The following is a 16,884-nucleotide window of genomic DNA, read 5'->3' on the forward strand; positions in this document are numbered from 1 at the left end:
TCTTTAAGCCTAAATCAACACTCATAGTATCCTTTGCAGCAACTTTGCAAAGTTTATTGTAGGCTTTTTGCAAATCTGCATCCTCAGAGAGTTCCCCATCATGGAATCTCTTCAATGGCAACACTTTCATCAACTACAATAGTAGCTATAAAAGCATGAAGTTTCCATTCTCATCACTACCAGACTCATTCGTCAGAAACTTCATTATTACTAAGGGTTACAGCCATAGCCTACCCTTAGACCTTAAGAATGTAACACATTCTGATTTCACATGACCATACCCTTGACATCCAAAACATTATTGACCTATAGAATTATTAGGGGTTTGACCAACTTTCTCTCTAGGTTTTTTAGTATTATTCACCTTAGTGGGATCATTCCTCCTAAAATTTCTAGGTTCAGCATTGTTTTTACCACTTGCCCTTATGTTATTGTTCCTAAGAAAATTTCTAAAGTTCTTGGTAAGGTAAGTAATCTCTATAGCAGAGAGCTCATCATCAAATCCATTCACATCAACATCATCAATAGACTTAAGAGACATTGATTTGGATTTGCTTGTCTTAGGTAGGTCCAACTCATAGGACCTAAGAGATCCTACAAGTTCATCAACAAGGATGAAGTCTACATCTTTGCTTTCGGTGATGACAATCACTTTGGGTCTAAAGTCCTCAGTTAAAGATCTAAGAATTTTTCTAACAATTTTAGATTGATCATAGATTTCACCCAAATTATAAGCAGAGTAAACAATATCATTCAATTTAGCATAGAATTCATCAAAACATTCATCATCAGGCATTCTAATACTTTCAAATCTAGAAGTTAATTGCTGTAGTTTGTTAATCTTATCTTGCTTTCGGTGATGGCAGTCACTTTAGGTCTAAAGTCCTCAGTCAAGGATCTAAGAATTTTCCTAACAATTTTAGGTTAATCATAGATTTCACCCAAATTATAAGCAAAGTTAACAATATCATTCAATTTAGCATAGAATTCATCAAAATATTCATCATCAGGCATTCTAATACTTTCAAATCTAGAAGTTAATTGCTGTAGTTTGTTAATCTTATCTGCCTTCATGCACAGTTTGGAGAATATTCCAAGCATTATGAGCAACCTCAACATTAGAGATTCTCTTAAATTCCTCCATAGAAACATCATTAAAAATATCATTCATAGTTTTGCTATTAAAAGCGGCTGCTTCTTTCTGAGAAGTTTGTCACTCATTAATTGGAGTAGTGAGCTTCTTCCATCCGTATTCAACGGAATTCCAAACTCTCTCATCAATAGATTTCAGAAATGCTTTCATCCTTACTTTCTAGTAAGCATAGTTGTTCCCATCAAAGTGAGGTGAGATCACAAAAGAGTGACCATGTTCCATGATAGAAGGGGTCAAGGATCAACTCTTAGATCAAAGGATCTAAAAAATAGAGCTAACCTACTCTGATACCACTTGTATGTTTTTAGACCCCTTAAATACAAACAGATTAACCTAGTTATTTAGCAAAGTGATTAACTTAGGTAAATTACGCAGATCTAGGTTAACACAGATAAATAATATCATTGAAACAATGCGGAAAATAAATAACACAACGATATGATAACCTAGGAAAACCAAACCGGTAAAAAAACCTAGGAATGATTTAACCTAACTATTTTCAAAGTAAAATAGATCCACTATAAAAGAATTGAAGTTTACACAATAGTGACTTAGACCACTAACATCCTACTGCTACCTCGAGTAAGAAACTTATTACCATGACCACGTGACAACTTCGAGTCCACAAACTACTTCTTTCTTGGATTCACAGCAACCACAAGTACTCCCACTTGTGTTTTCTTTAAGCTCTTTATGCAGCAACTGAAATGATCACCAAGCTTTCGACATCAATCTTGAGATTGGAAACCCTAAGTATGTATGAAGGCAAACACCTCTTACAAGAGATTCATACACATAACATAAACAACCATATTAAAACTTGGTTAGGATTTTTCCTTTTATACTTAAAAGCAAAACATAAAACCCTACATGTCAAACGGGCTTGGGCTGAGTTGGAAAATTCTGTAGAAAAATAATCTGCGAGTTTCGATCGATCGAGCTATGCAGATTTACACAATAAATCCTGTAGTACACTCAATTCTAACTTTACACATAAACATACTTTGAGCAAGTCTAAAACAAGACTAAACGTTTTGATTATGGTTTGCCAACATTACAAAATGAAATTCTAATACAGTTAAACCTAAAGTCTTAGAACCCAACACAAAATAAAATAACAAAGATAAAAGGTAAATAATAAATAAATCCTTAAGTTTATAATACAATAATTAATTCACATAGTTTACTTAGTCCAATAATTCAACCAAAAAATAAAATAAGACTCATATAAATATGTTATATTTGAAATATAAAACAAAATCAAATCATCCTAAAAAATAATTAGGCATATGGATTAGCATTTTGTTGAAACTTGAAAGTTGACAGAAGTATAGTTTTACTTAAACAATATGAGGCTTTAAAAGTTGTAAAGAAAGTAAATACACTAACATGCTAAAAGAGAAAAAAACTAATCTAAACTTACACTGAAAATATATAGAACTTTATGAATAGAATATAACAAGTTAAGTAAAAACATAGGTAATAATTAAAAAGAAAATCTATAATGAACTTATAAAAAAAATACTAAATATTAATAGTGGATTCGACATTAAAAATATTTATGATTGCAAATTGAATGTCAAGTTAATGAGTAATATCATAGTACTTTCATCTATATTATAGAAACTCTATTATAATTGTTGTGTTAAAATAGATCGACCTCGGTAATTAATTCAATTACTCAAATTGATTAATTAGGTCAAATTACATGCAAATCGTGGAGTCACCAACAAATCACCAAATAAACTAAATGCAGCAGAAAATAAATTAATATGGTGATTTGTTGACAAATGGGGGAAACCTCTCGTAAGGCAAAAACTCATCGGGTGAATTTAAGGTTACCACTCCCAAGAATCCATTAATCAATAATCAAATGGTTACATGTATAAGAAATCTTATCACTACCCTAGCCTATCCCAAAATACCAACATACAATTGAACATTTACTTCAATACTCAATTGAACTTGATTTTGTAGCAGACTTATTTGCTTTGCACAAATTTTCAATCTGTGACTAACTCCTTTGCACGGATTCTAGTACATGACTAATTTCATTAACTTGATTGATTGCTATTGGCTACAAAGTTCTTCACTTCATAAACGATGAAGATAAGGAATCACTTGGTTACAAAACTCTAAGGCGTACAAATGCAGTAGCTTCACATAGAGTATATGAATTCTAAGTTTCTGTTTTTGTACTTGATAACTTTTAAAATAAGTCTTATATATGACTAGAGTTGTAGAGGGAGAAACCCTAATCATTCAAGTCATCATGGGCTGAAATTCAGATTTGAAAAATCTGAAATCGTAATTTTCGATAGATTGAGCTTGTGTTGAGCTTCTTCATTAGCCTTCGATAGCAACTAGTGTCGAGCTTTATTGAAGCAGCTTTTCTTCACTTGTTTCTTAGATCAAACTTCATGTCTTTAATGATACCACTTGATATGTTTGAACAACATACTTCTTGATACATTAAACCTAACTTAGATCTTTCCAATTATAAGTAAAGTGTATTTTGTCAAAGGATTAGCCAATTACATAGAAAATATTACCCTAACAATAACTATTTTATTCAAATATAAATTAAAAATTAGTCAAGGATACGAATTAAATTATAAGGGCTGGATGAAAGGGTTAAGTCTAGTATAGGTTTGACTCAGCCAAATCACATTATAGGAGTATGATGTAGGACAAATTAGGCAGTTTCATTATTTATTTATTTATTTATGATATTTTCATGTAATTTTCAAATTTTAGTGTAGGTTGTTATTTTCTTGATTTTAAGCTTTTTAATGCTTTTGTAGTCAACTAGGGTTCTTTTATGCTAGGGTATCAATTATTATATCGTTTAGAATATTCTTACTTGTCAACCAAGTTTAAAGGAGCCTTTATATTGGCCTCCAAGCTATAAACTATTCAGAGAGATTTTTCTCTTTTCTTTTTTGGTGGATTCCAAGAGTTCATCTTATTGATTCATGGAAACCCTTGTTGATTCAAGAGTTATTATCTTGAAGCAAATGTGTTCTGTTTATTAGGATTGGATTTCTTCAACTTCAACAAGATACTAGACAAATACTACACGAATTACAACAAGAAATTGTTACCCTCTCTTGTTAGTATATCCTCCCATAGCAACATTGGTCAATCTATTAATGGACATATTCCTAAATATAACAAAATTTCATTCTTTGACAAAAGAATGTGTAATTTGGATTTTATTGAATGGATCCTTGATTTGGAGGAATATTATAATTATTGGGTGATCTATGATTAACATAGTAAAATGTTTTAAAGGTAAACAATTTTACAAGTAAACCATTTTTAGTAAAAAAATTTCAAGTGTTTAGTATGATAAGTAAAAATTTCAAGCAAATCACCAAAACAATTAGCTTAGCCACTGGAGTCGCTAGTGCCAAAGGTCTCGATGACTGAACTGCTAGAATCGACAGCCAGAATAGTATGTCCGGTGACCAAACCGCCAGCACTAGTGGCTTTGGTTATCAAACCTCCAACATTGATCGCTAGAATAGTGTCTCTAGTTATTGTACCTTTGGCACCGATAGTCGAAATGGTGTCTCCAGCTGTCAAATCTCTAGCACCAATCGTTGGAATGATGTCTCCAATGATTAGATCGCTAGTACTGGTCATCAGAATGGTGATTTCGGTGACCGAACCCCGGGCACTAGTCCCTAGAGCAACGGCTCCAGCCACAAAACCACCAACACTGTTCGTTGGAATGGCAACTCCGGCTACCGGTCGCCAACACAACAACTCCAATGAGAGAACCCTAGCACTAGTTGCTGAAGTGGTGACTTTGGCTTCCTGATTACTGACATCGGCTGCCCAATCCATTGGACCTGTGACTTAGCCACTAGATTGAGTGAGGGAATCAACTAAAAAAATCTTGTGAATTGCATGAACACCAAGGAAAAAAGTTCTCAACTGATTTTTTTACTCAAAAGAGGACAAAGAGGTTGAAGTTTTAAAAATATTTGTTCACTTGGCATGGAAAATTTCATATCTCCAATATTCACTTGAGGTCAAGTTTTTATTTTATTTTATTTTTCAAGTGAAGGGGTCAAATGTGGGATAGAATATGCATTTTAATTTTTGTAATTTATTAATATTGATATTTTTATGTAATTTTTGAAATTATAAGTTTAAGGTTTTTTTTTTCCTTAATTTTAGGTGATTTAAATGCTTTTAGAGGAGATCAATGGTCCTTTTACGGTAGGATATCTATTATGACCTTTTTGAAGATATTTTACTTGCTAATCAAGTTTTACAGAGCCCCTTTAAATTGGCTTATAAATTTGTAAACGAATTTTCAATTCATAATTTGACCTATAAACTATTCAAAGTAATTTTTTTCTTTTCTTTTTTGGTGGGTTCAAGGAATTCTCCTTATGGATTTAAGGATATTATCTTGAATATATGTGTTCATTTTTGTGTGACTTTTTGCTTGCGTCAAATTAAAATCAAGCACTTTCTCAAAAAAAAAATAAAAATCAAGCAAGGTTAAGAAATTATCGGACTAATACAGATTGTTATTCCTATTACTACCCACACCAATTTTTATTTTATTTTATATATATATATATATATATATATGTATATATTGTGTTGGTTTGAGTGGGTTATCGGGTTTGGATCAAGTCAAAATCAAGTACAGGTCAAAATTTATTGGACTAAAGAAAAGGTTGATATTCCATTTACCCATACCATTTTTTTTTTTCCATGTAGTTTTAGAGTATATTCAGATATGAGTTGGATCAAAATCGGGTATGGGTTAGAAACTTATCTAACAAAATGGGTTGCTATTCTTATTATCCATACTATTTTTATGTGAGTTCAAGCGGATTATTGGAACTAGATTCAATTTTTTTCAAGTCTAGTTTTGATGCCTAGCTAACTGATTTTTTTTTTTTTTTTGAATTATACACAAGTCATAAAATTTCCTTTTTTTTTTTTTTTTTTTTTTTTTCGGTTTTCCTGTCCGATATAGATTAGTTCATACTTCACATATATAATTTTTAATTTGACAAGGAAATAGGACTACTTACAAATGAAACTTTTAATGTAAGTTTATAATATATGAAAGATTTCAAATTAGTTTTGTTAGTGCAACGCGCCATATCACAAATCAAGGCTTGTTGTTGTTGCCTAAGACAGATGAAATCCAGAAACCTGTGCATAGAAAAGAGTTTCAGACTATCTCAGAAAAATGATGACCATATATGGTAAGCAAACCAAAATTTGTTTGTTAATGAAAAGACAAATGAATTCCAAAATAGTGTGTGGTGGGCAACAGAGATTGGATGTTTAAGAGCTGACACACAAATGGTACATTAAGCATTGCAAAGGATAATCACTCATTATCTAAGGTGTTTTATTTTTATTTTTTTTATTTTAAATAAATAAATAAAAGCTTGACTTCAAACATATTTAGAATTATGTTACTCCAACTCATGATGTGATGATTAAAAAAACTATTCATATGTAGTTATAGTCACATATATTTTTTAAATAGGTTCATGCTAACGAGTGATCTTAGAGCATTTATTAATGGACTATTTTAAGAAAATTTTGATACTACTTTCATAGGGAAATATTAAAAAATAAAATAAAAAAAAGTTAATTGCTTTTATCTTTGAGAAATGCTAGATCCACAATATTTTCACAAGAAATCTTAAGCGCTAGGTTGTTATGGATAGGCAAAAAATAATTTAAATTGTAAATTCAAATTAGAACTAATAACAACTTGACATTTATAAATTATTGTGAAAATATTGTGAACATAATATTTCTCTTTATTTCTACCCTTAAAAAATTTCTAACAATATATTTTTTTTTTGATAGGAACAATATTTTTCAAATCAATACCGAACATCCATTAACTTTTTACTTTTAAATAATATACTTGAATGGTTTTATAACTTAAAGCTAAACTTTTTAAAATTTTTAAAATTGAAATGATAACTCCAAATTCTAGCTAAACTTTTAATCTTTTTTTTTAATTTTTAAACTTGTAGACCAGACTACGAAAAATATTTTAAAAAATTACCCAAAGTCTTATGAACAAAGATTTGATTTGATAGTGTGGAGGGGAAATCATGGCATGGAATTGTAGAAAACCAAGAAAGCCATTGACACTCGTATTAACTGTGAAAACAACATATGAATGAGCCAAAGCTAATCACTCCCATGCAAACGTCCCTTTCTCTCTCTTTCTCTCCCCCACCTCTGCCTCTCTCTGCCTCTCTCTCTCTCTCTCTCTCTCACATCCATTGGGAATGCCAACCATACATTTTCTTTACCATTAACCTCAGCCTTTTATTACAAACATCTCTCTCTCTCTCTCTCTCTCTCTCTGGCCTGTTGTTAATGATACATCAACAACTTGTACAAATTGAATAGATGTACAACACAACACCATTAAAAACAACAAAATTTAGTTTATACAAGGGAAAATACATCTCCAAGTCTTTCCCATATCCTTCAAGTATATTAGTATTGGCATCTCTCTTTCTCTTTCTCTTTTCTTCTTTCTTCCTTAATAGTAACTCAACAAACGATCAAAAAGATCAGATCCAAAGGAGGTTTTTTATCTGTCCATCCTCAAAATCCCACTGATCAGTCAATCCCATCAATCAAATCAAACCAAAAACCTCAGCGAGAGAGAGAGAGAGAGAGAGAGATTTGACAAAAATGTCCGCCTCATCCACTCATGCCTTTTCACCGGACCACCTCTCCCCCTCCGAACAGCTCTGTTACGTCCATTGCAACTTCTGTGACACTGTCCTTGCGGTACCTCCTTATCTCTTTCTCTCTCTGAATCTCTTTATTACTTTATGATCTATCATATCCTTTTGCCCCCACAATCTTCTTCTTGTTTTTCTTTAATGGCTTTTTATATGTTCTGGGTTTGGTTTTTCTTTGTGTTTTAGGTGAGTGTTCCTTGCACTAGTCTGTTCAAGACCGTCACAGTTCGATGTGGTCACTGCACCAACCTCCTCTCTGTGAACATGCGTGGCCTTCTCTTTCCTTCAGCTAACCAGCTTCATCTTGGTCATGCTTTCTTCAGTTCTCCTCAAAATCTTCTGGTACATATATAAATGAATAAAACATAGTATTAGGGTTTCGAGAATACAAATCCATTGCTTTTGTTGCCCTTTTCATTTGAGCTATCAATGCACATACTTTTGCGTACTAAATTTCTTTATTGAAACATTTGGTTATTATTGGATATATTATATCAGGAGGATATCCGAAGCTCACCACCAAACATGATGATCAATCAGCCAAACCCAAATGAGTCAATGATGCCAGTTAGAGTTGGAACTGATCTTGAGGAAATCCCTAAGCCTCCTGTTGTTACTAGACGTGAGATTAATTTCCTTCATACACTTTTTTTATTATTATTATTTTTTGTTTCTTTTATTATCAAAAAACACATGGTCCTTTAGATTTTTCACATGTTTTTTTATTTCTTAAATGTCTCGGTCTTTACAAGTATAAGAAGCCACTCCAATAGCTTTTACTTTAGTCTACGACTTTCTTATGCTATAATTTTTAGTATTTTTTTTTCCTAGAGAAGTGAAATTTCCCTTGACCTTTTCACCCTAGCCTAGTTTGTAAGACACTGGTCTTTTAGGCACCCAAGAAAAAAGTTCAAAAAAGCTAAGTCTGCAAATGCAAGCCCTTGTAGGCTTAGTACCCAACAGTGTCCAAGTATTTTCTTAGTGGCAAGAATCTTTGTGTTATTACATGGCTACTTAGCCATCTTCTTCAAGCTTTTCCAGCTTTGTTCAGCAGTGCCAGGAAGTCCATTTAGACCTGCATGCCTAGCTTATTAGTTTGCATTGAACCTCCATGTTTACTATGTGAACACCGTACCTTTAATTCTCCGCAAATCCCCAAAAACAAATTATACGATCAGTTAATCAAGAAACAAAAAATAAAAAAACAACGGTTCATTTGTACTTAAGTGCGTCCTCCAAGTTGTTTTATCTTTCTTTTTACCTTCTTTTATATCCCTATTGTTCAAAGTGCTGCTTGTCTTTAATTATTTGTCATATGAGAGAGAGAGAGAGAGAGAGAGAGAAATCTCCCCCGGAAACATAATGTAGAATCTAGGAGAAGAAAACAGATGGTTAGAGATGATGATAAATGATAGAGAGAGAGACGGACAGACAGAAAGATAATGAATGCACGAAACTTATAGCAGAAAAGGTCAGCGAAGTGATTTTAATGTGTGTCTTTTTGTCTATCTCTACAATTTCCTTGTTTTTTATGTCCAGCTCCGGAGAAGAGACAGAGAGTCCCATCTGCCTACAACCGCTTCATCAAGTAAGTACAATTTTTAATTTCATCTCAAAAAAAAAAAAAAAAAAAAAAAATACTTATATCTATACAATACAGTACCACATTATACACTAATTTTTTATTTTCTACTTTTTTGGTAATGTATATAATGTCAAATGTGAATGTTTCTACCTATAGTATATATGGTGTGACTTTGTCATTGATTTATCATATTCAACCTGCAGGGACGAGATCCAACGAATTAAAGCCGGGAATCCTGATATAAGCCACAGAGAGGCCTTTAGTGCTGCAGCTAAAAATGTGAGATCCAAGAAAATCCTTAGTTCTTTCTTTCTTGGGTTTTATTTTCTTTAACCAAGGCTCTCTTTTTTCTTACTAAATTAATATAAATCAGCATACCCTTTATATTATTATTATGCAAAATTTTACAAGGTATTTTACAATTGTACTGTATAAAAAAAAAATGTATTTATGGTGTACATTTGTTTTCTTCTTTTCAGTGGGCCCACTTCCCACACATCCACTTCGGACTTCTGCCTGATCAACCCGTGAAGAGAACTAACGTGCGTCAACCGGTACTCCAAAACCCTAATCCAAACTCTTCTTTTTCTGTTATCTCTACATGCTAGCAGCTAGATCATACATATACACAAAAGTAACATAATCTGCAAGAGGATTTTGATGTTTGATACGTATAGTGTGGTTAAATTTGTGTAGGAAAGTGAGGATGTGCTCGTGAAAGATGGGTTTTTAGCGCCAGCCAATGTGGGTGTCTCTCCCTACTAAGAAGTGTACTGGTAGTGTGCCTTTGTGTTCTTGTCTCTTCTTTAACTGCTACTTGAAAACTTTTCTAGTTCTTCTAATGGGACTTTTTGTTTAATGTTTGGGTTGCTTTGGTCTATGTTATATATTTGTGGAAGTACATTTTGAAGTCTATTAAATGTTGGTGAACCCTTATCCTCACTTTGAAAACCTTAAACATGAAGGTCATTAGTTAATGTTCTATTTTGAGGCATTTTTATTCCAATTTTTTTTCTTTTTATTCATAAAAAAAAGTATCTTTTTGTACTTCGAGGGAATCATTTATAATCATCCAGGTCCAACTCTCTAACACCCCACTCTCCCATAAATAAATAAAAAACAGAATTTGGAATTTAAATTTGCATTATTCTTTAACCATGAAAACTTCATCTTCAAATATATCTATGGTGTGGGTTTCAATTAGCTCAACTGATAAAGTTTTTTATGGTTAAATAAGATATCTGGGATTCAATTCCCGCCTATATTAAAAACTGATTGGTGTTTTGGTCTGATGAGAAAAAGTCATCATTAAGAGCGAATACTATAGATTGAAACTCTTGAGTATATCTTTTGTATACACAAATTGAGTTTTTAAGTTTTTATAATTTATTAAAAGGTTGTATTCATATCTAAGACTAATATTGCTATCCATGATAGTTTACTTGATTATAGTACTTACTTGCTAAGGGAAAAGCTAAAGGGGTGGTGAAGATTGCCTCCAACCCTACCAAAATTAATCAAAGCCCCGTGGGCTGTAAATTCTAACACAATCAAATGGGGTTAAGAATCTAAGATCCTCTAAAAATTGTAGGGTAATTCTATCGTGGAGTTATTAAATTTTTTATCTTTCCATTTTGAAATGAGTTCATTGAATTTTTTTTGCTTCATCAATAAATTAAATAAACACGAAAATACAACTTGACAATTTTTGTTTTGTTTTTTTTTTTTTTTTTTTTTTGTTTTTGAGAAGGTTGTCAATTTTTGTTTAAACATTGAAGATGTGATAAAATCAAATATTAATACAATGAACCCTAACTTTATTAAGGATCATTTCTCAATCTCCAGAACTGTATACCAAGAAATTGGCCTCCAACCACCAATGACCTAACCCACGATAAATTTTAAAAAATAATAAGAAAAAAAAAAAAAAAAGAGGAAATCATAGGAGTAAATTTTATAAAAAAATGAGAAGAAAGAAAAAAACAAAAAAGTGGAACGGTTACATGATTCAATTGTTATTCAATACTAAGTATTATTATGCACAAGTTTCTCAGTAATTTTTTCTTACAATTACCAATGTATCTTCATACAACATCATCATGTTTTTTAGTGGATTTTGTAGTAGAAGCTCATCCCTCTCTCCTATGTATGTTTTTATTTCTCAAAAAAAAATTATTGATATATTACTATTGATATATTAACTATATAATTAAAAATTTAAATGGTGATTTATTTATTCAAAAGTGAAATATATCTTGTTTAGACCCCCAATAACCTAAACAACTAATTGACTAATTATGTCTTAAATCCATAGTTGGCAATTTGCTAGAGTGAACAACCAAAGAAAGTATCACCAAAATTCAAAAATAATAAGAAATAATAAAACAGTAAAAAGGTCCGAAAGGATTTGGTGACGAAATGGAACCTTTGAAGAACTCCTCGATCAAAGAAAAAACTAGTCAGGGTGCCTAATTTCGTTGTTAATTCACTACAGAAAAAGAAAAGATATAATAATCTAGACTTACAAAACCTTTATTAAAAAATAAATTATCTATGCAATCAAATTAATAACCTATTCACCTGTCACTACAATATTGGCCCTAGAACTCTAGAATCCTTCTACAAAAACCTCCTACACAAACAAACTTGTTTGCTACCACCAAAACTCTGGTACTCCCAAGTAAATCTATAGAGGGATCACCAATGAACTTAGTACTATGGGTAACAACTTATATGGCTTTGAAAAAACTTTCTAAGAGAAATTATAGAAGGAACTAAAAATGAGAACAATCAAGGGATAGAGTTTTCTAACTGTTTAGGTTCAAGAAGATTTACTCTTCAAGAAATCTTGATACGACAACCTACAATGGTTGGCTTTATATATGATATCATTAGGTTAAGTTGTCAATACTTCAAAATCAGTTTATTTTTTGTCACAGATCCATTCATGTGAGCCTCAAACGAGAATAAAACAAGATAAGATAATTGGTGTAATCTCTCAGCTTAAGAAGGATGAGAGAGCTACTGTATTTATATCTATATAAATACAAGATAAGATATAAAGATGTAAGGGACTAGTTGAGTTTTCTAACAAAGGTAGTTGATGTTGGTGAGTTTGAGCGATAAGAAATGATGAGCATCTGGAAGTTGAAAAAAGAATAAGTGGAAGTATGGAAAAGAAAAATAGCTCCCATACCAAGTTATGACAAGAAATTAATTTAGAGTAATCTCTCAATTTAAGGAGGATGAGAGGGCTATGGTATTTATAACTATAAGTACAAGTACAAGATAAGATATACAAAAAAATCAATTGTTCAAAAATAAAAACTCGAATATCCAACTCCATATTATCTAATAAATATATACCTTTTCATGCTTATAGTTACTAGCGTCTAAGCGCACATGTTGTGCTTGTTTAGAGACTTTTCTATTATTTTTGGTAAATATTAATAATTTGCATCTATTATCATTTAGAATTTTTTTTTCAAACAAATAAAAATGATAATTTTTTTTTTTTGGAAGCCATAAAAAGGATAAATTTTAGAGATAAACCGTAATTGTAATTTCTTTCTTTTTTGAACTTGAAGGGAAAAAAAATCCTAAATTTTAGGAGTTCTTCTTTTGAATTCAAAATGAAATTTGTTATTTGTTATTTGACATTTATGACCCTATATCTAAATGAAGTTACCCTCCATTAATGAGGGTATTTTTTAACCACATAAAAGTCAAATTCAAAAAGGAGAATCCTCTTATATATAATATAAATATGTATATTGAAAAAGATCAATTCAAGATTATAAGCAATGGAAAAATCGAGCAACAATTTCAAACTATGGGAATTATCACGGATAAATATCTAAATTTGACACTAGACAGTAGACGTCATACATAATTAATAAAATACACATATTATACTAGCTGTATATTACACATATATATGTACTTAAAAAAAAACTTTAAAAAATATATGCTTTTTTTTTTATATATATTTTAAAGTATAAAACACATAATACATGTTTCTTGTATTATACTTGACAAAAATTCTTCAACTTGACAAAAATTCAATATTTTTTATTAAAAATATTGTTATTTATCGTGTTTAATACAAATTTTAAGATCACTGTTTTTAGTTCTATGTTTTACAATTTATTTTAAACATTAACATTTTCATCTTATTAATTGTTGTAGTCCATAATTTCTTTGTTGATCTTTTAAGATTTTTCTATAATATGGATGATTACATCTTAATGTAATATAATATGTAAGTATGTGTATTAGATTTTAGATAAACAAAAATGAAATATATTAATTATATAAATTGTATGGGAAAATAAATAATTTTTTTTTGTTATTTTGCTCTTTCATATTAAATAAGTAAATGAATGAAGAAATAAGATAAACAAATTTTCCTTCATTTGCTTACATTTTTTCCTTCATGCTCTTCATTTTCTTACTTGAAAACATTGCCAAAAGTTGGGGAAATAGTAAAATAATTTCTTAATTATTTGTTTTTTCATACAGTATTTTATGAAAGTATAATAAGGTACCACAGGGATGTTTTTTCATATAGTTTTTTCATACGGTATTTTCTGAAATGTAATTTCCTTTGCAACCACTTCGGACTTGGCATAAACTATTAGGAAATTTAGTCCCCAATTGATAGAATTAACAAGTTTTAAACCCAACTTGTTAATTAGATCTACTATGAATAATTCTTGTACAAACAAAAAAATATCTACATCATGCATAGCAGAATAGTAAATAAGACAAGATATGATGATCCATGAAAACCAATAAAACAAACTAGTTTCATAGTAAAAAACCTGGAGGAAAACCTTCCCAAAAAGCAATTCACTATAATAAAGAGAAGTTTTAGATCTTGTACAAAACTTTTGTCCCTAAACTCTACAATCCCAGTAGATAAACTTATAGTAGAAACTTTCTACCGTTTCAGAATCTTTGAACTCTTCAATATATGAATGCTCCACCCACAATCACAATTGGAACCTCCAACTGACTTCAAGAACCTCTTGAAAGTTTTTCTTCATTGTAGCAAGTCTATGGTGGTTGCTATAACTTTAGCTTCTTCACCAATGGGATTTTCAAATCTACTTTGAAACTATTTGGTTTGGTGAAATAGAGAAAACTTGGTTACAAAACCCTAGCAGCACAAACAGAGTGTTTCTCTCTCTCTCTCTCTCTCTCTCTCTCTCTCTCTCTCTCTCTCTCTCTCTCTCTCTCTCTCTCTCTCTCTCTCTCTCTCTCTCTCTCTCTCTCTCTCTCTCTCTCTCTCTCTCTCAAAATCCTCTTAATAGATGGCTTATGATGTCCTTTAAATACTTGTTTAAATGGATCTCAATTCGGGTTTTAAACGAATAAGTTATGGGCTTTTTCGCGTAGTTGATTTTTGCTGATCTGCAATGCTTGATTGCTCGACCCTTTTTCGAGACTTCTATTAAGGAGACAATAAGTTTTGAGCTTCTATTGAGATGTATCGAGTTTCTATTGAGTTGCTATCGAGGTACATGTTGAAAAAGTACTGAAAAAGTGTTTTTCTTAACCTTTTTTTTAGCAAACTTTATGTCTTCAACTTGGTCTTCAATTACAACTTTAAGATACATCAAAAATCAATAAAAGACACATAATTTGACATAGTTTGACGAAAGCAAAACACATGACCCTAACATAAACTATTATGGATGAAAATTAAGTAGAATTCATTTAGATATTATACATTAGATTTTTCTATTGAAACACATAGTTTTATCGACCAATAAAACACAAACAATATTAACTTTTTCAATGAGAATTTTTTAAGAAAATTGTGAGAAGAAGAATTAAATTTAATGTAACTATACATTAAAATTTAATTAAGAAACATAATGTATTCATGGGCGGTTTGATGTATTTGAGGGCCTTAGGAAAAAATTGAATTGTGACATTTTACATATTTAAATGACTTTAAAAAAAATTAATATTACTTAAACTTTACTCTCTTATTTTAGATGCAAAGTTACTAATTAACCATGTATAATTTTTTGTTATAGAAAATCTATAGACAAAAAATTTGACAACTTCACTTCTGTGATGTGGCAAATTGATAGTAATAAGTAAAAAGTTGATATTAGTGGTGAATCTATATGAGAATTAATAGAAGTTTATCAACTTAACTATTGTGAAAAATGTTATGAAATTTTTTGTGTATTGCTCTTTTTTATTTTATTTTTAGATGTACTATGCTCACAACATTTTCATAACAAATCATAAATGTTAAGTTGTTACTTATTCTAATTTGAACCCACCACTAAAATTACTTCTTTACTTACCAATAACTGTCAGTAACAACCGGTCATTTCAGATTTGTGGTGAAAAATGTTGTAAACGTAGCATTTTTTTCTCTTTTTTTTTCTTATTTTTCATTTGATAAAAAATATTATTTTATTTATTGGCTAATATTTGGACTTAATTAATACTATTACAATAAAAGAAATAGCTCTGTTCCTTAAAATTTGTGGGCCTTTTTTAACTTTGAGTCATTAAGTGGCCGTCTCATTTATCTATACTATAAAATGGGCCTTGAATGCATCAGACCAAAAAAATTTTACCAGTATAAATTTTACCCATGCAATTATTGTTGACAAAAGGCAATAAATTTCCTCTATAAATATTACGTGTCAAATATGTTACGCATATAATGTAAACATAGAAAAACACACATTTTATGAAAAATACTTTAATTAACTTTAAGGTGTTCTAAATAAAACATACTCATTGATTGCTTATGTCAACAACAAAAAAAACAGAGGACTTAAAGTACACCCTGCTGAAGTGTTTCTTTTCTGATCCACCAATATATCTATTGCATTTATTGCCTCATGGGAAGAAGGAAAATAAATTTTGGGTGTTGAATGTTGATAACTAACTTTTTTCTTTTTTCTTTTTTCTTTTTTTTCTTTTTTGAGGAAGGTGTTGATAACTGCCTAGTATTGCAGCTTAATGTGAATTTATATACTTGCCTCCTCAAATGCTTCTCTCACTGCTTTTGGTTTAATTCCTCCTTTCCCATTCAAATTCGTTTGTTCCCTGACGCGCAAGGAACTAGGACTTAATTAGCATCCACCCTTTGGTGACCTACCTCTGCATTGAAAAACTAAGGAGAAATATACAGACTCAATTATAAGCAAACTGGTGCAATTACTTTATCATTGTCTACATCGAAAGTCGAGGACAATAATAAATAAAGAACATTAGTTATCCAACCAAATGCAAAAGAAAGAGATGGCTGTGTAGGAAGCAACAGAGTTGGACAACCATTATGCAAGAAGCCTGGAATTAGTAAATTCACAGCACAGACGAATCCAGCTGGAAAAGGCAAATTTGTGAAG

The 16,884-nt window shown here is 30.8% G+C and overlaps 1 protein-coding gene across 3 annotated transcripts; it reads left to right on the forward strand.

The window, feature by feature from the left end:
* The first annotated feature begins 7,605 nt into the window (after positions 1–7,605).
* LOC126722981 (axial regulator YABBY 1) lies at positions 7,606–10,441 on the forward strand. 3 transcript variants are annotated; one of them, XM_050426149.1, is made up of 7 exons: positions 7,606–7,960; positions 8,101–8,256; positions 8,413–8,536; positions 9,454–9,502; positions 9,703–9,778; positions 9,979–10,041; positions 10,196–10,441. In XM_050426149.1, the coding sequence occupies exons 1-7, from the start codon at positions 7,862–7,864 to the stop codon at positions 10,262–10,264; spliced, it is 636 nt and encodes a 211-aa protein (XP_050282106.1). In that variant the 5' UTR covers positions 7,606–7,861; the 3' UTR covers positions 10,265–10,441. The 3 variants fall into 3 exon arrangements, with proteins under 3 accessions (XP_050282106.1, XP_050282107.1, XP_050282105.1); XM_050426150.1 differs by having other exon boundaries at positions 10,201–10,441; XM_050426148.1 differs by having other exon boundaries at positions 7,607–7,960; positions 9,979–10,053.
* The last annotated feature ends 6,443 nt before the right edge of the window (positions 10,442–16,884 follow it).

This window comes from Quercus robur, chromosome 4, assembly GCF_932294415.1.
Source record: "Quercus robur chromosome 4, dhQueRobu3.1, whole genome shotgun sequence".
Classification (NCBI taxonomy): domain Eukaryota; kingdom Viridiplantae; phylum Streptophyta; class Magnoliopsida; order Fagales; family Fagaceae; genus Quercus; species Quercus robur.